We start from the raw sequence: 25472 nt of genomic DNA on the forward strand, positions 1-25472 counted from the left end.
ACCCGTTAGGCATTTGTTCTTCAGCAGCTTTGGAGTTTTTGTTTTTACTACACAGTTCTGCTTTTAGCGTTTAATTTCGCTTGTTAACGCTTCTGCTTTCTGCTCAAAGTTTCGAGTCGCACCCGGGCGGCATGTCTTGGAGCAACGATGCACGCTGAGCAATGATCACCTCGCACATATCGCTTACGACAGAACATATTTCCCGAATTTATTTCTGCTACCGATGCTTTTTCCGCATTTCGAAAGCAACTGCAATATGGTTTTCTTCTGTTAATTCACAAAAGAGGGCAGTCAACGAGCCCTGAATATGGTAACGACGAAGTTGCTTCTTCATGGCATCTTGCCTAAAGTGCATGAAACTGCATTCACCATAGTTGCTTTTTATAAACTGCGTTCAAGCCGAAATCGGGATTAACAGGAGCTGCTTTGAAAGCAAGGCTTTACCTTGCTACACCACGTCCAATATTCTCGGAAAAAAAATTTCAAAATAGGAAAATTCTAAGGTACTCTTAAAGGAATATTCAAGGTTATAGCCCATTCTTCTGATATGTAGCAAAATGTTCCCTTTAAAGTGTTTCCATCGAAAACTTCGAACAGTAAAGACTGTCATAGAAAATCAATGGGGAACGCTTTTGACGATAGCAAAAACGTTATAGAACAAAAAATGCGATACTGCCGTCGTGTGCTTTGAGGATATATTCATTGTTATAGTGAAATATTACATTATATAAAAAATTGTGCTGATATATAGTTTCCGGCTGAAAAATGTTTTTGTCCACAACTGTTGGGTTTGCTGATAACCATACATTACTCTTAATAGTTTTATTACTCTGGCGGTGCGATTTAATTCTTTCTAAAACTAGGCGCATGTTCGTACCAATGACTTCTTCCACAAGAAACGCTATTTTAGCTCATCTTGAAGCAACTATCAGGTGGCGCTATAAAAGGTTCTCACCCCTGGCTGCAGAGCGGGTTCTGGTTTAGCATAGGAACCTTCCTGATGATCGGCATCCCGGCCATGTTCATGGCCCTCTTCATGTCAACACTGTACTCCAGACAACCCAAGCCGAAGGAGGACGAGCAGCCTGAAGACAAAGGCACTCCACCAAAGTGAGTTACGCACTAAAAACCTCCGTGGCCTTTTCTCCCGGGTCATTTGACCGACAGGCGTTTCTCACGTCGGAGGTCTTGTCACTAGTCACCTCATGCAAGGTTGTACTTGCAAAAGGAGGGCAGCAACATTTTTTCACGTTTCGAGCCTTGGACCTTCCAAAAGAGAAACTATCCGCAAGCTGTCAGCCTAACCTACTCGGGAGGATGTGCTGACATCTCTCAGTAATTTCAAGGCAACTCGGCTAATGCTTCGCCTAAAGTGAAGAGCTTGCTAGATGCATGCGCGGACCCCATTTTGTGCCGTGAGTGCGTAGTAGTTTTTACTGCTTTAGAACATAGCGTATAGAAGAGAAAAAAAGTGCAGAAAATAGAAGCCACTAAAAAATAACCACATTCAGTTACATGTGAAACAATTGTTCCACAGGGATATTAAAAACGCCGAACAAGCAATATTTTTTTCAGAGAAAACTCGATCATAGTCTGATAAAACTACAAAACAATATCGCTTTCCTACGTCAAAGGCCCCCTTCCAATCAACGGCGTAGGTTGATTCTCATGAGCCTGCTGGCATGTCTATAAGGGGAGTGGCAGATAAACGGGTATAGTCCCCTTCCTCCATGTTCGGGTATAGTACACTCCCTGCAATGTAATGACGCTCCCTGGATTCTCACGTCAGCAGGCTCCTGAGCATCGGCCGGTGTCATTGACTGGAAGCGGACCGTTTGACGGGGAAAAGCCGCGTCGTTCCTTAGTTATGTCTTACTATAGGAGCATAATTATATCTCATGTCATCTCGTAATAAAAGCATTGAAAAACGAGGATCCCAAAATTAAGGAAAGATTAGGGCGATCAATTCAATTGTTGCGGAGGAAATGCGGCAGCACTTGTAGATGCATTGCTTCAGACGCATTGTCTCCGCATTATATATATTCCCTTATCCGCTTAATGGGATCGCCTGTGCTCCCTTCTGCGACGTTGTTGTTCTGCTCTTCGAGCCCGACGTTATGCTTCTGGGTCACTGGAAGATGGTCCAGCCTCCATGGTCAAACGTTTAAACTTGCATCGTGGTTGATGCATCAATATTTGCCACACAGACACGCTCCTCTTCGAAAAATTTAAATTTTGCTGCTTAGTTTTGCTGAGTTATTATTAGTTCTTTTCATTTATGCTCAGTCATTCTTAGCTTGGTTTTTCCCTTTAAGTGAAGATGAAGATTTCCCTCTCTTCAGCTACACGTTACAAACCATGGCAGGTGGCGAGAAGGGCCTAAGTACGACCTGCAGCGTTCGGCAGATGGAGGATATCACGCAGACGCCGGCGCAGCCGCCGGGAAGTTTTTGCCTTCATGGCACTCTTAACGCTCTCTGATTAAACCCTGACCACCTGTTGCTACGTCTGTGCACTTCCACGGCTGTTCGAGGTGCTTTATGTAGGCGCCACTCGCCTCGTTACAGGAGACCTGTGTGCACTCCGTGCAGACATGCGAACGGCAGAACCATGAGTTCACCGAGGTGCGCACAGATGGCGCCACAAATCCATAGTGCGTGGAGTAACACAGCGCCAATCCCGTTTCCTCCTCCTTTCTCTTTCTTGTTACACCTACAACGCCGACGCTTCAGAACCAGGAAACGTAACCTGAACGACTGTCGCTATGAAAAATTATTTAACGCAGAAAGGAAACACTTCGTGCCATCTAGGAGCTTAATCCCTCATTCTAGCAGCTTCACAGAAGGACCACTCATGGACGATCCCTTGTTTAGGGCTATTTTACATACTTAAATTTCCTGTCGGTCAATCTAATCATCTTCTACACAGACGTTCTTCTGTTTTAACGCTGAAGAACAAAAGTACACAACTTCGGATGAGGCCACGTGAAAAGTAGCCCAGTAACTTAAGTAGTGCTTTTTGTACTCTCCGACTCTTTTTTACCGGTTTCGTTCTGGTCTCAACCGTTGGCGACGTTTATTCAAAATCAGTCATGAACAGAAATGACGTGCTCCTTGAGCTGAGCTAAAAGAAGCAACTGCTCTTGTTATGGCACCTCCCTTCGTCTTATGGAGGGCTTTTGGGACTGATGGATTCGGCATTAAGCTGAAGTTTCAGTATATATACTGGCATCGTGGCTTAGTTGGTCAGTCCTTCGGCGGCTGAAGCACAATTTCGCAAATTCGATCAAAGCCGAGCTGGTCGCATTCCGAATCAGCCAAAATGCGAAACAAAAACGGGTGTACTGAGTTTTACGCCCGTTTAATGATCAGGTTGCAGAAAGACATAGCAGTCGCCGTACCCAACATACCCCGTAACGACAAATACTTTCTTGTTCGTAATAAGCTTCAACATATATCCCTGTGCACATAAGCGGGGTTGAGCGTTTAATTCGACTTAAGACTGACATGTATCCCTTAACAGCGATCGTGCGGTTCTTTTTTCACATCGTGTCTGTTTTGAAAATATTTTTAGAGCTACATGGAATCAGTTTTAAGGTTACGTTCCGAACGCTTCTATAGACGCAGATAAGTAACACGTAGTCCGGCCAAGCCCCCTTTTTTTTTTACTCACGAACAGTTCCATCAGGCTGTCCGATACATCAAGTGATCTTAGATATCAGTGGGAAGATTGTCTTTATAAGGCTTTAAAAGTACAAGGGTGGTTGGAGATACAAAGCTTCAATATGCCGGAATTCCCTAATTTTGGTGATTCTTGCTATTCGCTAACGGGAAAGTAAAGGCCAAAATCGAAGAAATGTCCTATGGTCGTGAGATCTAGAAAAGAGTTTCAGTCGCTCAGTGTTTCACCCAAAACAAGCCGGACGACTGGAATACGAAACGATTTCAAGAGGATCCATAGGGCACAAAATTTTTGTACGCACAAACACGATTTTGTGCGCTATCGTTCTTCATGTTGCCAACCACTAGCCCAAACCCTGACCCTTCTTAGAAACGATTTCATTGTTGATATACATTTGGACTCTCCTCTTGAAGCCTTTTTTACAAACATTTACTTCAAACGTTTACACTTCAATTATGTGCGCTATGGATCCTCATGTTGACTACCCAGTAGCCCGAACCCTGACCCTTCTCAGAAATGATTACATAGTTGATATAGATTTGAACTCTCCCCTTGAGGCCCCATTTCCAAACATTCATTGCATTGATATTGTCACGTTGTAGTGACGGCAGTCCAGCGGTCAGGAAGACACCAGAAAGACTTGCAAACGAAGCTCTTTATTTGGGCTGACTTGCGCCCGCAAAATAACTGAATCACTCGGTGGCGGCGTAAGCAACAAGCGTGCTCGTCAATCGTCGATCTACGAATGCCCGCCGCTCGCGGCATCGCTCAATTTAAAGCCGGCAAGGAAACTTCCAGATAACAGGTCAAGAGCATCTACTGTAATCCGGAAAAACCTAGATGCAGCCTTTCATGGCTGCGAACAATCGAGATAAGTCTGGTCGCTTCTCGCGTCACGAACAAAAGTGATAACGACCCTTTCCTGCTGCCTTGAGCGTGAACGAACAAACACTGCAATGATACGTGGCATTGCCCCCCTTCCAAAGAAGCATCGTCTCGATGCTTTAAAATGAAAATAAACACGGACAATGAAAACTTCGAGTCCTTTAGCGTTCATAATATGGCTTCAGGCGTACGACATGTACGACTTCAGGGCGTGTGCGGCGTCGCTGAGATGCTGTCGTGCCGTCGGGGATGACTTCATAGTCGAGGTCACCGATGCGACGGAGAACCTTGTACGGGCCAAAGTAGCGTCGCAGCAACTTTTCACTCAATCCACGGCGGCGAACTGGCGTCCATATCCAAACACGATCACCTGGCTTGTAATGCGTGTCTCGTCGGCGCAGATTGTAGCGTCGGGCGTCGGTGCGCTGCTGGTCTTGAATGCGAAGTCGCGCAAGTCTTCGGGCTTCCTCGGCGCGATGAAGGTAGGCGGCGACGTCGAGGTTGTCTTCGTCAGAAACGTCCGGGAGCATTGCGTCGAGTGTTGTCGTGGGCTTCCTGCCGTATGCCAGCTGGAATGGGGTAAACCTGGGTGTCTCCTGGACGGCAGTATTATACGCGAAGATCACGTAGGGCAGAATGGAGTCCCACGTCTTGTGTTCGGCGTCGATGTACATGGAGAGCATGTCTGCGATGGTCTTGTTCAGACGCTCTGTGAGTCCGTTGGTTTGTGGATGATAGGCAGTTGTCCTCCGATGGCTTGTCTGGCTGTAGTTTAAAATGGCTTGCGTCAGCTCCGCTGTAAATGCCGTCCCTCTGTCTGTGATGAGCACTTCGGGGGCGCCGTGTCGCAGGAGAATTTGCATGACAAAAAATTTTGCGACTTCTGTTGCGGTACCATTAGGCAACGCTTTTGCTTCGGCGTATCGGGTCATGTAGTCGGTGGCCACGATGATCCACTTGTTACCTGATGATGAAGTCGGAAAGGGGCCGAGGAGGTCCATTCCTATTAAGGCGGAAGCCTTTAATGCCTCATCGTTGTAAGCAGGAGTTGTCGACAGAAAATGTCACGCTTTTCAATTGGTCGAAATGCTCGTGACGTCACAGTCGCGAATTTCAAATGGGGCCAATTGTACTTTGGCTAGTAACCATGCAACCAATCAAAGGGATCGTATAGTGATGCTCCAACTAAGTTGGACTGAGTTTAGTTAATTGCTTAATTAATCAATTAGCCTAATTAAGATAGAGGAGAATGAAGAGGTCAGAAGAAAGAGGAAAAGAAAAGAAAGACGCGCGCCGCAGCGACAACAGCGTCCGCGGAAGAAGACGCTGCTGAAAAAAACAGATAAGTACGAAACCGCGTTCGCTCCACCACCACGCACTTCCCCACTCAGTTCGACGTTGCTGGTTTCATATACGTTGTGTCGAACATCCTAGACAGTTCCAACAATTGACAGGTGAATGACAGAACACGATGGATAGAAATACAATAATATAAATATGAAATACCCTAATTAACCTTTCCAGTTAGACCGCATAAATCAATAAAACCGAGGACGAAATTGGTCGAGTTGGGGAATCGAACCAGGGTCTCCGGAGTGCGATACGAGCACGCTAGCCACTCCGTAATGCCAGCTGAATGGTTTGGAATGAACAAAGGCGCGTCTAGCTAATACGGCGTCTTCGTTCACTCCCATCTTCCCCCTTTCCCTTACGACGAGGTGCAGGTGTCCACCCAGATATGCGAGATAGATACATTTCCTTTCCTCAAAAAATAAATTTACCGTCCAGCAAGGCGTACAGCCGAATTGGCGATGGCGTTCTGTGGACTCCCTGGCAGCGTTGCAAGACGCTGTCGCGTTCCACTCTTACAGGCGAAGCTTAACATGTTAACCAGACATCAGTAACACACGCAGACAGCCAATGGACGCGTCATTCGCTGGCAGCACTTGAATCATCATTCACAACCACATTCGTGACAGAATGCTGTACGAAGGCTTTCGCCTTGCACCACTTTAGTCGCCAAAGTGACTCCTAATTTTTTTGCTGAAAGGGCTTGGTTGCAGGTGGTATGGGGTTCAGGAGTCCGGCTGGTCTAGTCGGAGGCGTTTTGCGTCGCTGACACTCACGGCACGTTTTCACGTAATGGGAAACGTCGGTAGCTAGCCGCGGGCAATAGTACTTCTCCTGGATGCGGTGCAACGTGCGAGCAATCCCGATTTGCCCTGCAGTCGGCTCATCATGACATGCCTGCATAATTTCTTGCCTAAGATTCTTGGGCACGACAAGAAGATGTACTGTCCTGTTGGGCGCGAAGTTCTTCTTCAGGAGGACATTATTGTGAAGGACGAAGGACGACAGTTGGCGCTTGAACCCCCGGGGAGGCGATGCGGTCTTGCCTTTCAAATAATCAACTAAGCTTTGCAACTCAGGATCCGAGCGCTGCTGCTGCGCGAAACTGCTGTCGCTTACCGGTCCTAGGAAAGCATCGTCGTCTTCCTCTTCCGGTGCTGCGTCTACGGGGGCTCGCGATAGGCAGTCTGCATCGGAATGTTTGCGGCCAGATTTGTAGACTACAGTTATGTCGAATTCCTGAAGGCGCAGACTCCAACGAGCAAGACGGCCGGAGGGATCTTTCAAATTGGCCAGCCAGCAGAGAGCATGGTGATCGCTCACAACCTTGAATGGTCGTCCGTATAGGTAGGGGCGAAATTTCGACGTGGCCCAAATAATGGCGAGACAGTCTTTCTCTGTCGTCGAATAGTTGGCTTCGGCTCTCGACAGTGAACGGCTAGCGTACGCGATGACTTTCTCCTGTCTGCCATTTTTCTGAACGAGGACCGCTCCTAAGCCCACACTGCTTGCATCGGTATGAACTTCTGTTTCGGCGTTTTCGTCAAAGTGCCCGAGCACAGGAGGGGACTGTAAGCGGCGCTTCAGCTCGTTGAAAGCTTCCTCTTGCGGCCTTTCCCATTTAAAAGTCACGTCAGCCTTGGTAAGTTGGGTCAAAGGTTCAGCGATGCGCGAAAAGTTCTTGACGAATCGCCGGTAATAAGCGCACAATCCAAGGAATCTGCGTATAGCTTTCTTGTCATTAGGCTGTGGAAACTCTGCGATCGCAGCCGTCTTCTGGGGGTCTGGGCGAACTCCATCCTTGCTTACGACGTGACCAAGGAACAGCAGCTCCTCGTACACTCTTAGAAAAAAAGGTAGTGAAAACGTAGTAACGGCTGCCTTGGTAGTAACCCCTACTACCTATGTACTATGTTGCTACGACCTTGTTACTACTGGAAAGAAAATTAAGTAGTAACAAGGTAGTAACTTCTGCTGTTACTACGTTTTTTTGGCAGTTACTACTCTTGTACTACCTCATTATAACCCTTGTAGTATCCATTACTACCTTGATCTGGAAATGGATGATCGGAATATGCACATGTACGTATACTAACATTCCCGGTGACATTGCTACTCAATGCCCCATGTTTTTATATAATGAAAAGGGTTTCCTAATTGGCAGCAAATCTAACAAAATTGCCAGTGCTGTTTTTTGTTTTCAATACAATATACGCAGCGCGTATGTGTTCCACTCTTTAGTTTGATTTCTTAATTGCATTTTTTCACCAACCCCAAGCTATTGTGCCTGACTTGTGCTCATTTTTCCTTCTGGTTTACTACAAGATGCACAAAAATGGGCGTTGAGTTTCTGATGTCATGTTCATGCACTCCTTGTGACACATTAGAAAGTCACCACGAAGTCAGGTATTCATGTCTTTCGACAATAAAAACTCAGCAGAGACTCTGTTTCGTTAACACAGAAGATTTCCTTATGTCATTGGCCATCAGCCACTAAAAGGTCCTTCTCAACAACATTGTTGTCCCGTGCGAGAATATAGATGCTGCTGCTACATTTACACGCAATGAAAAGAACAAGAAACAACTGTGGCTGCACATATCACGGCACATAAGTTGACAAGTTAACGTCTGGTGGCGTGGCGTAGTGGTTAGCGTGGTAGGATAGAGAGTATAGAAACAACTTCAACATAGAAAGGCAAAGGTCCGCGGTTCGAATCCTCCTGAAAGCAGGTACTTTTTTTCTTTTTTGTTTTTGCTCTAGTCTTTTTTGCTCTTATTTTGCACTATTACTATCTTATATGCATACGATTCTAATGTCAAAAGTCATTAGATTATTTCTTAAGATGTTTTCTCTCGAGAGGTAGTAAATGTTACAACCTCGCAGTTACTACGTACAGTTACTGAGAGGTAGTAAACGTTACTACCTTGCAGTTACTACGTACAGTTACTACCTAGGTAGTCATATATGTGACAGTCGTTACTACCCTAAAATGTAGTAACCTCAACTACCTTTTTTTTTAGAGTGTAGGCGAAGTGGCACTTCTCTGGTTTCAGTGTCAGGCCTGAAGACTTGATCGTTTCCAGCACTATCCGAAGCCTTCTGAGGTGGTCTTCAAAGTTTGAGGAGAAGACAACAACGTCATCTAAGTAGACGAGGCAAATCTGCCACTTCAAGCCTGCGAGCACCGTATCCATTACTCGCTGGAACGTCGCTGGTGCAGAGCAGAGGCCGAATGGCATCACCTTGAACTCGAAGAGTCCGTCTGGCGTGATGAACGCAGTCTTCTCGCGATCTCTTTCGTCGACTTCAATTTGCCAGTAGCCGCTCTTCAGGTCCATCGATGAGAAGTACTTGGCGTTGCATAGCCGATCCAGTGTGTCGTCGATGCGGGGTCGATGCGATCACTCGGTGGCGGCGTAGAAAGAGAAGTTTATTTTTTCTGTTTTAACATAGAAAATACAAAACAAAACAGATGAACTTAATGCACTGATCAGTCAAGCACATGCTCAGTGACGCAGCACTGAGCACGTCAGTAATGCAGTAAAAATGCCGATACTCGACCGCCGCGCAGGACGATAAAGTATGTCGACCATTTGCGCAAGAACTCAGCCTCGCTCATTGACAGAGCGTCCATGCATGCTTGTTCAAAGAGGCGCGTGCGCAGGCGCTGCAACATTGGGAACATTGTTCTCTGCGGACGCCCATTTAAGGATGCCACTCCACGCTGCCGCCACAAAACGAACATGCCGACACACAAGAGCATATTTTGAAACACTTCAGGAGAACTAGTGCGCGCTTCCAGGCGGGTTAAAAACATGCGTGACACTAATGTCCAAAAGGTGCGCGCAACTACACACTCAAACATTGCGTGCTGCAAAGTTTCAAGCAGACCGCACTGCGGGCATCGGGCGGAGGGCGCCACGCCCCACGCCGCAAGCAACAAGCGTAAGCAACAAGCGTGCTCGTCAATCGTCGATCTACGAATGCCCGCCGCTCGCGGCATCGCTCAATTTAAAGCCGGCAAGGAAACTTCCAGATAACAGGTCAAGATCATCTACTGTAATCCGGAAAAACCTAGATGCAGCCTTTCATGGCTGCGAACAATCGAGATAAGTCTGGTCGCTTCTCGCGTCACGAACAAAAGTGATAACGACCCTTTCCTGCTGCCTTGAGCGTGAACGAACAAACACTGCAATGATACGTGGCAATATCACAAGGCCAAGGAAAAAATTCGAGAAAAAAGGCAAGACATATTCGAGCCTTCTTTAATATCCTGTTAGTTAACACATTGTTTGTCTAAAGGTTTCCGGAAACGCTTGTTTTAATGAACTAATTTCCTTACAGAAAAAATTCGATTTGCAATTTCATTACCTAGTAAACACATAACACACGATCTTAGGCGCGCGTGCACGCACACAAGCGAAAGCGCATGCGAACACAAACAGAATGGCAATGTAAGGCATTTGCAGCCGCAATTTCTGTGGGGGCCGGAGTTGATGCTGCCGCGGTTACATTTGTTTTCTGGAGAAACGTAGAGTCTCCTTGTGGCGAAGAAGCTGTCTAAAAACAGATGCTGTTCTTTGAGACCTCCCATTGTTCTGAGACATGCAAAGGGAAGTGGAACGTTGTTGCTCCCAACATGCATATCATCATCACCGTGCGTGTCACTTCACGGGAATTTCGATTTCCTACTTGTAATTTGCGTCCTGTTTGAGAACAATCGCTTCTTTTTACAAACAGAGACGAGTTAAGTTTGCTGTAGCGATGGTTTACTGGCATGAGTTTTTCGTAATGGGCGTCGTTTTGGGTTGAGCGGTTCTTATCTCTCAAAATTGTTACTTTTTTTTGTTCTTAAACTGCGAGAATTTTTCATGGTATTTCTCCAGCTTGATAAGAGTTGTTAAACGCGCATGAGACTGCCGGCACGAGCCTTGAAACCAATGAAACCTAGAAAGAAGACTGAATTCCATTGGTGCGAGAATGAGCTACCTGGAGCTGCATGGCGCAACGAATGGATTAGGCTCGAATCCTTATTACAGCTTTAAATTCTAGATTGCAGGTCGAGCTTATTTTTGATACAATGCGGTTTTTCATCACTTCTCAGTTCCGAAAACGTCTGAACCGGTGCGCCTTACTCTTTCTAACTTTTTCTCCTGAGTAACGCCTGCACACACACAGTGTAGTCAAATGTTTAAGGGAAACCCCCCAGGCGGAGTAAATTTTTAATAAGGGGGTGTTTACTCATTGACATACACCCGAGCGCAGCCATACGGCTACAAAGGAAAGCCATACAGCTTTCTCAGAAACTTCGTAGATAAAGCAAAATTCATCCCGGTCCGGGGTTCGATCCCGGGACCATCGCTTCACCGGAGCAGTCGCTCGACCAAATGAGCTAACCGGGATGGCAAGATTATGGTAGAGCGAGAGGGAAATGATCAATTTGATCAATTTGGTGAATTGATCAGTTGCTCAATAATTGGTAAATGGGTGAAGACTTCTTTATCACACACACACACACACACACACACACACACACACACACACACACACACACACACACACACACACACACACACACACACACACACACACACACACACACACACACACACACACACACACGCACACACGCACGCACGCACGCACGCACGCGCACGCACGCACGCACGCACGGTATCACGCTCTGCGCAACTTAAGTTTAGATTGTAAAGTATGCTTATTTAGTTGCCGCTACACCATCGTTTCGATTCGAACGCAGGCCCGAAGACGAAGAGGCCGCTGCTGGAGGCGACGCCGCAGCCAAGTCGCCCAAGAAGACTGCGGTGGCGGCTGACTCGGAAGAGTCATCGGATTGGAAGCCGAAGCCGAAAAAACCGAAGACAGCAGCAGCTCCTCCGCCTAAAAAGGCGTGCGCAGTGCCCGAATCTGACGAGTCGGCCGAAGCCAAACCGAAGCCGAAAAAATCCAAGGAAGCAGCAGCTCGGTCGTCTAAAAAGGCTCTGACGGCGGCCGAGTCAGACGAGTCACTCGAACAGATGCCACGGACGAAAAAAACTAAAGGGGCAGCAGCTCGGTCGTCTACGAAGGCCTTGGCTGCGGTCGAATCCGATGAGTTAGTGGATGTAAAGGCACGCCCAAAGAAGACCAAGGAGCGCACCCCTTCTATCCTGAGTTCGTCCAGCTGCAGGTGAGCATTGCGCACATGTCCGAAGCGAGGAAGGGGGTAAAGGAGGAGAATACAAAAGAAACAAACGTTAGAAATGATAGATCTGCCCTCAATCTTGAGGTTCGAGTGCTCATAGCGTATTTTCGCTGATAAGATTATGCACAATGCAGTTCGGCAGCGTGCCTCCACGGAAACATCCTTGTTAAAGTATTAGGCTTGATTCTCTGACTATAAGTGGAAGCAGCACCAAATTAATGAACATTCAATGCCCAGTACCGGTGCTGCCGGTCGAGTCAGCACAAATGAGCATTTATGCGACAGAGGAGCTCAAGAGAGGTAAAATTTCCAGCAGAGCGAAAACCTTTGGTTATCAGTTTGCGATGTGTTTGCTTCGAACATGCGCCTGCCAGCGTCCAGTCTAGCAGACGTCAGACAGATGTCTCACCTTGGCGTTGTAGTAGTTGGCTTCGTTCACGTATTGCCGATTTTAGCGCGATTGTAAAGAGGAAGATGGGCAGCGGCGGCAGCCGCACCGCCAGCGCACGGCGCGAGATCGTTGGGTTGATGCCCCGGAGCTCGGACCGCCATTTTGGCTAGCTGTTCTTAGGCTGTTTCCCCGGAAATCTCGCAGCGCCACAGGGAGCGCTGCCCTGGCGCTCCCGTTGGCGGAGAGCGCCAGGGCAAACGACGGGCGTAGGCGAAGGGGAAGATGACTGTCCTGCGTCGGTTGACATAGTTGACGCGATCGTTCTGCTTCGAAGCTCCAGGAAGTAGGCCAAAGGCTGTACCCAGCACAGCTCCATCAAATTGTAGGGAGATTTCCGGGGAAACAGCCTAAGAACAGCTAGCCAAAATGGCGGTCCGAGCTCCGGGGCACCAATCCAACGATCTCGCGCCGTGCGCTGGCGTTGCGGCTGCCGCCGCTGGCCATCTTCATCTTTACACGATAGCTTTAAGGCTTCCGTTCTGAAGAAAATCCAGCGTCACCGGTGACGGCGCTTTCACAGAAAAAGCATGTGACCCAAATGTTACCTTGGCCAGGTGACCTTGTGTCGTCATCGTAGCCTGTTCACCGTGACAGGTGGCAGTTAACTTAATGGCGGTTCTCAAGACGTTGCTCGGGAAGGGCCCCCGGCCTCTCAGAAGCCCAACCGGTGATTGTGTTTAAAACGGCCACTTGCTGGGGAAGTGGCGCATCGCTTAACCGCTGCCGCACTGTGCCAGGACTATGGCGTGAGCAGTTCCCGCGAACTGTGAGTGTAAAGTTTAGAATGATTAATTCCGAGTAGATGGGCATGTAGGCATAATCTAGGACAGGGAGGGTTACTTGCGCGAGAGGGATCTCTAGGGCAGGAAGGAATACCATCGCATTGTATTCTTCGCGGTGGGTTATGCGCTACGTGATGGAAAATAATGGGCGGTACACTTCCCTGCGAAGGGATGCTGGAAGAGGGCCCAATTAATGCTACCGCATCACACCCTTAAATTATCGCTTAATAGTCTTCTCAAATGTCGGCTTAAAAATAAATGTAATACATAAAAATAAACCCACCCGTATAACCATTTCAGAGACTTCACTAGCCACAATGCACCATTATGTTCTGGAATTGTGTCCGTAAACAGAGGCTTCACTCTTTAGCCACGCTGGGACCGAAAACAAAGTATACCGAAGGAAAAAGGCGATGAGCGCAGATGCAGACACTAACTTCCAACAAAATATACAACTAAGAATCATGTTGATCTATGCGCGCCACCTAAAGCAGGTGTTCGTGCTTTTCTAGGGTGAACTTAATCGTCAACGTAACAAGGTGAGCTTTTTATCCGTGAGGCATATAGAAGAAAAGGTTTGCACAATCCTTCCCGGTATACTATTTAGTCTTCAAATATTTAGCCTGCTAGTTTGCTCCTACTTTTTCTTTTGCAGCTGTAGTTTTGATATCTGTTCACAGTCGTACGACTTTCAGTATGAAGCAATGAAGTCCCCTTGCATCTTCGCCAGGTTCAACAAGTGCGATTGTGAGGTGTTAAATAACTGAAGGCTAAATGGTAGGCAATAAAGCGCCTGCGTCAGCTGGCCTTGAATATGCCGCTCAGATAAGGATTTCACCTTTTAGAGTTGTTGATTTAGCTCTCGCAAGTTACGTGGCACTTTGTGGTGGTAGTTCAAAGCCTGTAGTTTAAGTGTACCTCTGTAATACTTTCTGTTAGAATTCTTCGCTTGTTCTATTTGTCTTTCTCCCTGTCTCTCGTCTTCTTACTGCGCTGCAATTTTCGTAGCTGCTCTACCGACATGCGCACCGAATGATGTTTTGAAGTGCGTCGGCGAAGTAGCTGCATGTCCTCGGTTAATAAAAGAATGACAGGTTCGCCGATGTCACATGTCACTGCTTCAGGTGCCTCACAGTTGATTTGCCGGTGTTAGCAGGAGCTCGAAAACATGGCGCCTTATTTAAAACGAGCACGTCCGCTACGTTACAGCAGTCTGGTAAAATCGACAATGCAAAGCACCCGGTTCCTCCTCGAAGAACCCCTAACAAAACGCAGCTACTGAATGCAGCTGGGCTCTACCTAATTCGTTTTCAACCCCGGTCAACCATTTTAAGTGCAGAGTTCCACGTCTTTCTCGTTGCAAAGTTCATAGTTGCTTAGCAAAAGCTTTTGTTAAGCCTACACTGCCACGTCTCGTTGCGTTGTGATATCGGAACGCACGGTGCGAAAGTTCACATGTACCGCTTCGTTAAACTTCGCTCCATGAGCGGAGGCCAAAAAGTGTTCCTCTAGAATCCGTACTTTTGCCCACGAATTTCCAGGGCTCCATTTTATATACCGCATCAGGCACTCGTGTGATCGACATACTGTGCATCCCGAACAGCCAGAGCCGTCCTAAAGAACAAAACATGGTGATGCGCACACGCGGCCGGAGGTAAATTATCCTCCTTAATAAAACGAAAAGCGTCATCGCTTGTTCGAAGCGGTCCGGACGAAAAGGCTTTCAAACATCACACAGCATCGAGTCCGTGTAATGGTGTAGAATTCGGTCATAGCGTTTCTCTCATCTACCAGTCAACCTAACTTTGCTTGCAGTCCAGTTAAGACTTCACATGCAAGGTGCATAAAAGGACTTGAAAAGTGCCAGGAAATATACAGTATTGTGGTACCGTAACTGCTGTTTGATAACATTGCACTTTAACCAGCATGACTGCTAACTCGTCGGAAGGACCACCTGACTCCTTACAGTAGTAAAGCGATATACATTTAATATTCTCTTCTGGGACAAAAAAAAAGATTAGATAAGAGTAAAAGAAGATCCCTAAGAGAAACTAAATCTCCCGGTGTGACTGGCATCGTTTCCTGTTAGGCAGCTAATTATGTGCTATCACAGAGGCGTTAGTCCAAGAGGCTAGCAAATGCGGTAGCACACATGTCTTGCAGTGTGCGTGACAGTACTCCTTCGACGGACCTTTCTTATACTTACTCCAACGTTGAAACAAGAGGAAACGTCTTCGTCTGAGCAAGATTGTCTTATCGAAGCGTTGGCTAGCAGACTGAGGCAACCCTTCGGCTCCTTGTCCACCTTCTTTTCAGTTTACGTTAATCCCCTCATTATTTTTCCAGGCCCGTATACTGTGCGATATCAGTGCATCAGTGACTAGTGCGCAAACATCAGCAGCAACTCGAACCCGAGGCAGCTGTTTAAGTATTTGACCGCTGTCGTTTTTAGCCGTTTTCGAAAGCTGACGTCAAATCCGATCTCTATGATCATCTTCGATGTTTAAAGCCGCGAAACGCACACAGACACAAGGAAGATAGACGGGAATGAGCGCCGTTCACAACAGTTTTAATCGGACGCAAAACGCACAAATATATAGCCTTCGTACACGCAAATAACACCACTATGTCTCAGGTTTGATATGATAGCGAATGGATGAAACAGTCGTTCTCGACCTTATAAAAGGATACGGACGTGTCACTGACACACAAGCTTCCTTCGCCTACGATAAAAAAATGCTTCAGTTTATACCGGCAAGAGCCTTACAAAGTCCTGCCCATCGCGCTTTCGTGAGCCATATTTTGCCGGTGCGCGGATTCTGTCAACAAGTAAAGATACGAAAGCTACGGAATTAAGTGGAGCAATATTTTCGTAGAAAAAAGGCAAGCATGTGTGACAGCGACACATCCGTATCTTTGTACAGGGCTCAGAACAACTAGTTGGTCCGTTCGCTATCATATCAAACCTGAGGCATGGTGGTGTTGTCCGCGTGTACAGCGGCTACATAATTGTGCGTCTTGCCTGCTTATAAAGCAGTTGGGAGTGGCGCTCAGTCCCGTCTACTTCCGTGCGTCTGTGTGTATATCGCGCCTTTAACCAAAGATGAACCAACTAGCCATGAAGACGTCCCATTAAGCTATGCTAATCTATAAGGACTGATTCCCTGAAGAGATTGGAAAACAGGGCTCGGCAGGGAGATCTCATTTAGGTAATAAGTAAATCATGAATGCCTCTGGAGTTGTGCGAAATAACCTAACACCTGCAGTATAACAGACGTTCACATTCCGGCTTTTCTTCCGGGTCAACGTCGTTCTAGATTGCTTACTCTCGTCGCTAATGGGTGGACAGCACGCAGCTTTTGTGGAGAACAGAAAGCATATCAAAACGCTCCAGACAAGGCGGGCATGCAAAATAAGAAAAATGAAAAAAAAATCTACCACTATATTAGGTGACAGAGCTAACTATTTACTGGGTAATTTAGTGCTACTCAGTTTCAAATGAGCAGACAGACAGATGTGAAAGGACGGGCGCTGACACGAATTAAGTAATTGAAACACGCACTCGCATATTTCTTCAGAAGGAAGGAAATGAGCGCAGGCGCATTTTTAACAAAAAAAAAAACGCATTCTAGATCAGGTAGGCTAGCCACCGTTTTGTCGCCTATTTTTTTAGTCATCTCATTGCACTTTCTTGCATAGAGACGGAGTGGTTATGATGCAAGTATCACCTCTCTCCTGGATATAAAAAGGCCGCCACCGTCTGGAAGACGTTCTCGTAACGAGCATTAGCTGTTTGGCCATGGAGTTTTTCTTCCTCCATGTGTTTGGCTTACTATAATTCGCCATATTGGACCGTGACGCCATCACTGTCACGCGGCCGGACGTTATTTCTACAATGCTATTGTAGGTGGCGCTACAAGTCTCAGTGCGAGATGTGCTGTTTTCTAGAGGCAGCCACAGACGGCGCTGTGATCTCGGCGAGGGCAAAAGGACGAAGAAACGCCGGGATAATGAAACATAGGGCATTATGGGGGTACAACAAATATGAAGTTCTAAGAGGTATTTGAAAAGGAATAATAGTGCCGGGACTTACTTTCGGCAATGCGGTTCTGTGCTTAAGGGCAGAAGTTCAGCCGAGATTGGGCGTAAATCAGAGAGCTCTTGGAAGATTAGCACTAGGTGCCCACGGCAAAACCACAAACGAGGCAGTACAAGGGGATATGGGCTGGGCATCGTTCGAAGCACGGGAAGCTAAGAGTAAAATACTATATGAAGAACGCCTGAGGAAATTGGACGATAACAGGTGGGCAGCTAAGGTATTTAAATATTTATACAGAAAGAGCGTTGACTCACAGTGGCGGAAAAGAACTAGAAAACTAACCAGTAAGTATGCAGGTCATGAGGACGGAGAAAGAGCCTTAAACGACAGGTTAAAAGCACGGAAGTTAAAAATTTGATGAATTCAATGGAAAAGAAACATAGTGTAGAACTATATCGATACTGGAAAAGGCAGATCAGGAAAGAATTTTTCTATGATAACTCAAGAGGCAGTGCCCTACTTTTTGAAGCTTGGTCAGGGTGCCTTAGAACGCGCAGCTACAAAAAGAAATTTAACGAAGAAGATGACACATGTGCCGTGTGTGGTAGATCTGTGGAAACAATTGAACACCTCATAATCTAATTTGATGGTATCCATCCGGGTGTCGATGCAGGCGCAGTCACTCTTCCTGAGGCCCTGGGGTTTAAAGATAACAATGGTCAGGTAAATAAATCTGCAGTGGAAGTTAGCAAAAAGCGATTGGAGGATTGGTGGCTGAAAAGCAGAGATGTGGCATAAAGTTAGAAGTGTTGGAACCTGTAGGTAAAGATGATGGCGCTTCTTAATGAGAATTGCCAACACAGTAAACAAAAAAAATAAAGAAAGAAAAAGCTGAGCATGGTGGCAATTGCCACCACCCCGTTTCAAAGGGGGCGCTCCTATCCATCCATCCATCGGGAGCAGACCCCACGGAACTCGAAACGTGATGAGTAGTTGCTGCCACAGATGGCGCTGTGATCTCAGAGGGTAGCAGACCCCACGAAATCACAAAACGGGACGAGTAAGAGCTCACGCTCTTAGATTGATTCAGATAGTTCGCGTGCTAATGCAACCTGCTTCTACCTTACTTTTTATCAACAAGAGAAGGGAAACGTGCATTATTAAATGATAAACAATAAAATGCTGTCCATCCTCCTTAATTTACAATGTTTTTTTTCTTATGGTGATACGAGTAGGTGTTTAGAAAGCGTTACAGATCACTGCGGTGATCCGCCGTGGGAGAATGCGAAAGCATTAACGCCTCCCCCGCACTCGTCGCCGCTTTTGGCTTCATTTACGACTCCTCGTCTCTCTAAGGAACGAAGGAACGCGTGCACTTGACGGCGGCGTGGAATCGACCTACGCAAGCCGGAAACGCACGAAGCGGAAGCGCCGCGCACGAACTTTCTAGAAGGTTCTTCCATCACGCCACTGCTCACACTATCGCGCCGCCGCCCTCGCCTCTGACATCACGCTGACCCCATTTCACGAAGATGGCATGACGTCACGTGTTACCATGAGAGCCACGTTGGTTCGCCGCCACCCCATTTATAGCCATTGTATCGTTGGCTCTAATTATCTTTAATTACTCCACATCAACCAAAATGTTTTGCCTAATAAATGTTAATTAATCACTCCTTAATTTCAAACCTTCATCCGGATTGGATGAACGTCCAACGTCCATCCACTATATCGATCTCCAGGCCTATTTTGACGGCTAACTGCGTTTTTCGCCTCTAATTAACAACTACACATCAACCAAATTTGACACGAAGCGACACTTTATCATGCTCTATCACATACATTCTTTTACTCCTAACTCTTCTTCGAACGACGCATAGGCTGCATGGATGTTGTGCGGACAAAAAACCGCCGACGTAGCGAAGAAATGGTTTCGCATTAAATAAACTTGTTCGAGTCGGCGCTCGTCCTGTCGAAGTTCTTGGGCTCGTCTGAAAACAGGTAGTGCACAGTTACTTTTCTATAACCAATAAAGCAGCAACTAGCCACTCAAAGATTTTTTTTAATTATTAAAAAAGCTAACTGCTCGCTCATTAAGGTTCGTGAATTCCGCAAAGAAAATATGGAATCTGTCTAGCTTGCCGTACGAACCTTAAGGAAAAGTCCCCTCATCAACCCGCCGGACTGCATTTCTACTCGCGCAGCGTATGTTAGTAGCTGAAAAAAAAAAACACTACCAGGCTTCGTCCTCTCTCCGCTGTCGCTGGCGCACGGAAGTGACTATGGTAAGGCACAAATCAAGTATCTAGCAGCGGCAGATGTCCCTCAAAGCAGGCCCTCCACCCGATGGGCATCGACCAATGGTCATGGCGCTGCGGTTAGTCCTATTTCAAGTAGGCGCTCGCCAGTCACCTGAGATTTCATGCTGAGGGATTAAACTCGAATTCAAAACAACCGGGCAGCGCCATTTGTTGGAGGGGGTCCTTGAATCCGTGTTAAATCTCGCTATAGGAGTTTCTAGAGGCGTCTTTGGTGTTTCCATCGTCCGGATCACTGGGAGAGAACACAGGCGAAACTGGAGTGCTCGACGGGCTGGAACGGCATGTGCGCGTGCTGAAGGTCTCCCGAGAATTGGCTTTACGTTGTTCTATTTCCACCTAGCTCGCTGCAAGCTTTCAGCATTTTCTTGCGTTTAACGTAAGCTAGCTCTGCCTAAAATACGCAGTGAACTCGCGGTGATTCGTGTTATGGTATGCGTCGCTGGATGGCATCCAGCCTGCCGAATATTAAGGAAGGGAGTAGCAAGGAGCCTTTCGTGACATTATCGCCATCGAAGCAAATCACGGTACTGTCCCGTCTGCTACACACACATTAATTTTTCACACACTTTAAGCGTTACAGCTCGCTCAGGGGTCGGTGAAAGTAAGGTAGCTTTTTGCCAGCATGTTGGAATGGCCCTCGGTACTGGAGTATTCTACGACGAATGCGGTTTTTCTACCTTGATAGGTTAGGTAGAGTTCTGGTGTTGACCGAGCGTATGGTTACCCCGTTCTCATGCAGTAAAGTGGAGGAGCATTCTATGAGACTCATACTGGTGAACAGCGCAAAAAGGCGGGACAACGACAAGACAAGCGCTGAAATGTGACGTCTACAAAATGTGACGTCTACAAAATGTACTGCCTAGAAACCATTTAAGGATTTCTACAGGCTCGAACTATCACTCCAAGGAAAAAGGAAAACCTAGTGTGATTTGCGCCCTTTGCCGAAACTTAATCTCTGAAACTTTGAATTGGCCAAACTAAGTGTGATTTGCACACTTTGCTGAAAGTTATTCTCTAAAACTTATCCCAAAAATATTTTTTTTCGAGACGCAAGGATGAGATTTTCTGCTGTAAACTTCACATTTGACTTCAAATGCATGTTCCGCTAGCGGACACCTATAATCTCTCAGTTCTCAGAACGCTAATGTAGGCCTTGTGCCTATATTGGGCTGCATTCCACCAAATGTCGCTGTGACGCGAGGAAATTGGAATTAAAAATTCCACTTTCGTCGTAGGGGTTCGGAAGACAATTTACGAAGGTATTATTTACAATGTCGTCATGAGAATGATTTCTATTTCTGTTTCCTAATTTGTTTTTACATACAGTGGTAAAGAAGCATGAACCACATCTCATATTTAATGAAAAATATGGACATCATTACGTAGTGACCTAAATAATGTATATAGTTAAGCTACGCTCTTTTAAAGGGGCATGCGAATCTTAATATTATCCCAACACAAAGGCTTCTCATACCTGAGGCAATAGAATAATTCGAACGTACATAAGAACTAATTTGAGGTGAATAAATTGAACACAAACCACAGCACTTTTTATAAAAGCCATGGTTTATGTACAATTTGCTGGGCTTGTTGGTCTAGAGTCATGCTTGAAGCAAAGCCAAAGATCAGACAAGAAGAGAAAAGTGCTCGTTCTTGTCCCTAACTTCGTTCTGTTTCAAGCACGACATTTAAGGCATTAGGAGAACACACTTGATTCGCACTTAACGCTTTGTGTTGGTTTCCTGATGGACGACCGACGTCACCCCGATATTAAAATACTCTGTCGAAAAATTCGACTTCTCGTAATAGGAGGATCATCGTTTACATGTATTGTTGCTATTTTTCTTCCAGTTGTATATTCACGAATACACCAACTCCGGAGCCTGAGCGACCGGAGTAAGTATCTTTGCGCGCAACCCCACAGCCCCATCACGATTTATTGAGAACGCCGTTTCTGCTGCTTTGTTCTATTCTCGTATATGTCAAAAGCCGGCTGAATCTCGGGGACACCAGACACACATGAAATGAAGCCTCTGCCACATAGGTGTCTGCTAGAAGCGGGTTCCATCATTTAATGTTTGCCGTACTAGGCAAGGAGAGTTCTTGCGTAAAAGTTAATTAAGTGGAGGTTATGCTGTTCATTGAACGCGGAGCAAATAGAGAGAGTTCAAACATAATGTACTTATTGCAATTGTTTTATTTAATCAAAACCGATATATAAACGAAATTACTCAGTTAAACGAAGCATACAAAGTAGAGTATAAAATAAATTCTACCTTCTTGTAATAACGTCAATATGCGTGGCTAATTTCTCATGTACCCCTTAGTGACTCGGCTGCGGGCGATGGATGGAGCGCGGACGGGCTCACTACGATGTCTCTGTGTTGTCCAGTTAAGAATTTGAACTTTGAGTCAGTTAGAGCAGTTGGCGTCGCAGAAAATCCCTCGCCGTCGTCAGCGTCGTTCACCCTGAGCAAAAAATTCACAAAAAATCTCCAGAGAAGCAACCTAGGAGGCAAGTGGGCCACCTTGGCATCGTAGCTTTGTGGTGTTATCACAGCCTGACCACTGGATTGTGAGAAAACTGCGAATCGTGGCAAATGGCAGTTAATGACTGCTGGCGAGAGGTTCCTCGAGAAAGGCAACGTGGGTCTCACAAATTCTACGGGAGGAAGCAGCTGCCATCACGGGCCTGTGGCGCATCGCTTAACAGTTCCACCACTATGCCAGGAGTGGTGTGAGGACTCCCGCGATCTGTGAATGCAAAGTAGAAAATGAAAATTCTACATATATGGGCATTAACCCGTTAACCCTATAGTTTCGAACTTTTCCGGAGCTTAAGCGTACCCCTCCAATTTTTTTTCTAATCGTCAGGAATTAGACCCAATATGCGCTTTAGTGCGATGAAACAAACGGAGCCTTGGCAAAAGCAGGAAATTAAAGATATCCCGTGGTATATAAAAAAAAAACGTCGAAATTCTCTTCGCTACCGGAAGCTCTTTGGCGAATTGGTTGTTGTTTGTTTTAAAAGAAGCCTCGTGTAAATAATATGTATATTGTGCTGTGCTCAATGACATTGGCAGCTCAGGCCATTCTGCACCATAATAAAATAACATGGGTAAGACAGCGAATACCTGGTCCGTTACAGTTCTCGTACGTATATTTTCTTGACAGCTTTCTATTTTCTCTCCACAATTTAATTGGAACGGAGTCCGCCAAAGCATATGGTGACATGACAGGCGTAATCAACATGAACTTAATAAGGTGGTATATACAAAGAAAAAAAGCGAACACAGAAAAAGAATGTTGACTTAAAGGATTTATTGTTCTTAGAGGTGTTTGCTGGAAGACATGCAAGCCATGACGGTTCCTGTATGGACAGTAGCTCAGACGCGCACGAACGTAATGAAGGTATCGAATAGATGCAGCCGATGGTGATGAACCACCAGCTGCGGCTGCCCGTTAGCCTTCTTTCCTCAATGATTCCTTGTCTCGTTGGGTATCGTAATTAACAGCGACTCATGCGCCGGCTGTACGCGAAGCGACCTTGACAAAGAAGTGTCATGCTTACCTTAGCTGTCCGACATTGCAAAACCCATTCCGTGCACAGGGATGCAAGATAATAGACACCATGACCGCTGGACAAATAAATGTCAGGACTGGCCCTCAAGTGGGGCCGGCTGGTCACGAATCAAATTTCCATCTGTGGAGGATTTGTGTAGGTCAGGTTCGGGGTGCCTAGTGCACAAATGCCTCCAAATGCGTCCAATTTAGCTGTTCTTTTTTGCGCTGCACATCCGCATAATCCCCACAGCCACGTTAAAAATGCCATTGGTTGGAATTCCCTTCTTTAAAACTGACCAGCGAATTGAGGCTGCGGTTTTTTTATCGTAGTGCTGCAATGCACGGCTGGCTTCTCCTTGTTGTGAACATTACTGAAATACTGAATAGTCAAAGCATCAAGTGGTGACGGCCCTTGGAAGAGGATTTTTTGTTTTTGGAAGAAGACAGTTTTCAACTCTCGTATAAAAAGGTTAAGCATTTTCGAGTCGGTGTTTAAACAACGTTACAGATCACTGCGGTGACCCTCATTGGGAGAATTTAAATAATTAACACCTCCCCCGCACTCGTCGCCGCTTTTCGCTTCATTTACGACTCCTCTTCTCTCTAAGGAAGTTTTGTATACTTTAGGCTGCTGATTTACCTGACTACAAGCTATCAAGGCAGATAGGGAAGTGCTCTGGAATACTTTCTGTACCTTGTTTGAAGTGAAGGCAATGCAGGAAACAATGGCAGAAAAAGGGACAGTTGGCAGGAGTCAGCGCTTGTAATTTATTTTTCACTGACCGTCTTTTGTACCGCAGCTCTTACCTTCAAGGTGCCAAGAGAGCCCGTTGAACTACTCTTGCATGAGTTAGAGACAGGTACAAATGCAAAAACATGGTAGCGTGCTAGGAAAACGGCAAATTATAATTTCTGCAGAATGTGTGATGTGGTTTTACTGAAATCTTTCAGGAACAAAGCTGATTTTGGCAAGAAACAGAAAAGTCTCCTCAGCAAAGAAGACATCAGGAGTGAAGGCGAGAAGGATCTGGGGGGAAAGAAATCAGGCAATGCCCGAGACGGTGCGGGTAGAAGTGATCCCCTACTTCATGGAGACCATGACGGAGCCGGTGAGAAGAAAGGCAAGAAAAAGCCAGACAAGGGACTCGTAATGCGGGCAGAAGTGCATCCCGAAGAACGCAAAGATGTCGACAAGAGGAAAGTGAGGGACCGAGTCGGAGTGACTGGAGGCGACGAGGAAGGTAGTGAGAGGGAGGACATGGGTGGAGGAGAGGTAACAAACGAGGAGAGACGCGAACGAAAGAGGTCCCGTAGGCAACAGGATCTGAGAGAAGAGCCCGATGAGCGCCAGTCACGCAGTGACTTGCTCGCTCTCGTGTACGAAGGTTCGCGCTCAGGCATCGGAAACGTGCTGCGCGCCATGTCGCAGAGGGCGCTGCCCTCGGGGTCCTCTGTCCTCGGCAGCATAAGCGGCAGCAGTCGGAGCCTTGCAAGAAACCTCTTCCGGAGGTACAAGACCATAGAAGACGACTCTGAAGAAGGCGGTTCGTCGCAGAATCTTCCGCTGCCGTGATAAATATGTGACGCCTTTCAAAATACTTATTACCCCAGACAGCACAAGTTCACGGTAACTAGTTATTTAGAAGAACTTTAAATTGTGCACTTAGTTTTTGAAGAACTTTAAATTGTGCACTTAGTTTTTGAGGCACTTTCATGGTAATAGTGCAAAAACATTTAAATATCTCTGGCCACTTCGAGAACTGCTAAAACTGATTTGCATTGTTTAATTTTTTCTTTCGCTCATTTCTCATTACCATGAGTCGAAGCTTTGGGTAGAAACGCTGCATCAGGATTATTGCGCGCTGCTCTCTTACGCAGAACTTGTTCGTGCAGATCTAGTATATATAATTAATTTTGTCATTTAACGTAAAATCACCTTTAGTCTTTTATTTGGTGATAGATACTACAGTGGTTACATTCGAACCATTTGAGTGACTGCTACTACTCAAAGTTCAGAATAAACGCTTGAAATTAAGACGATGACCACAACATGCCGCCACATGCAGGGCGTGTGGCGCAACTCAACAGGTGTGCTTCTTGATTTCACGAGGTCAGTACATTTTGACCGGGAGAGACAGGCCAGTCGGGGCCTGGTGCGTATTTTTCGCGTTTGAGAGCGTTTAGAATTTCGCTACG

General features: G+C 46.3%; 1 protein-coding gene across 1 annotated transcript; it reads left to right on the forward strand.

The window, feature by feature from the left end:
• Positions 1 to 997: 997 nt before the first annotated feature.
• Positions 998 to 24849, forward strand: LOC149361709 (uncharacterized). The gene is made up of 4 exons (XM_089569573.1): positions 998 to 1110; positions 11676 to 12104; positions 21564 to 21608; positions 24228 to 24849. The coding sequence occupies exons 1-4, from the start codon at positions 1001 to 1003 to the stop codon at positions 24847 to 24849; spliced, it is 1206 nt and encodes a 401-aa protein (XP_089425699.1). The 5' UTR covers positions 998 to 1000.
• The last annotated feature ends 623 nt before the right edge of the window (positions 24850 to 25472 follow it).

The sequence above is a fragment of the Amblyomma mixtum genome, chromosome 2, assembly GCF_055824585.1.
Source record: "Amblyomma mixtum isolate Tamu chromosome 2, ASM5582458v1, whole genome shotgun sequence".
NCBI classification, from domain to species: domain Eukaryota; kingdom Metazoa; phylum Arthropoda; class Arachnida; order Ixodida; family Ixodidae; genus Amblyomma; species Amblyomma mixtum.

Excerpts from the sequence above, each read along its gene's own strand:
- LOC149361709 (XM_089569573.1), top strand. The coding sequence starts at position 1,001 with ATGATCGGCATCCCGGCCATGTTCATGGCCCTCTTCATGTCAACACTG. Across the intron at positions 1,111-11,675 it reads GACAAAGGCACTCCACCAAA|GCCCGAAGACGAAGAGGCCG; the intron begins GTGAGTTACGCA and ends ATTCGAACGCAG. Across the intron at positions 21,609-24,227 it reads CCGGAGCCTGAGCGACCGGA|GAACAAAGCTGATTTTGGCA; the intron begins GTAAGTATCTTT and ends GAAATCTTTCAG.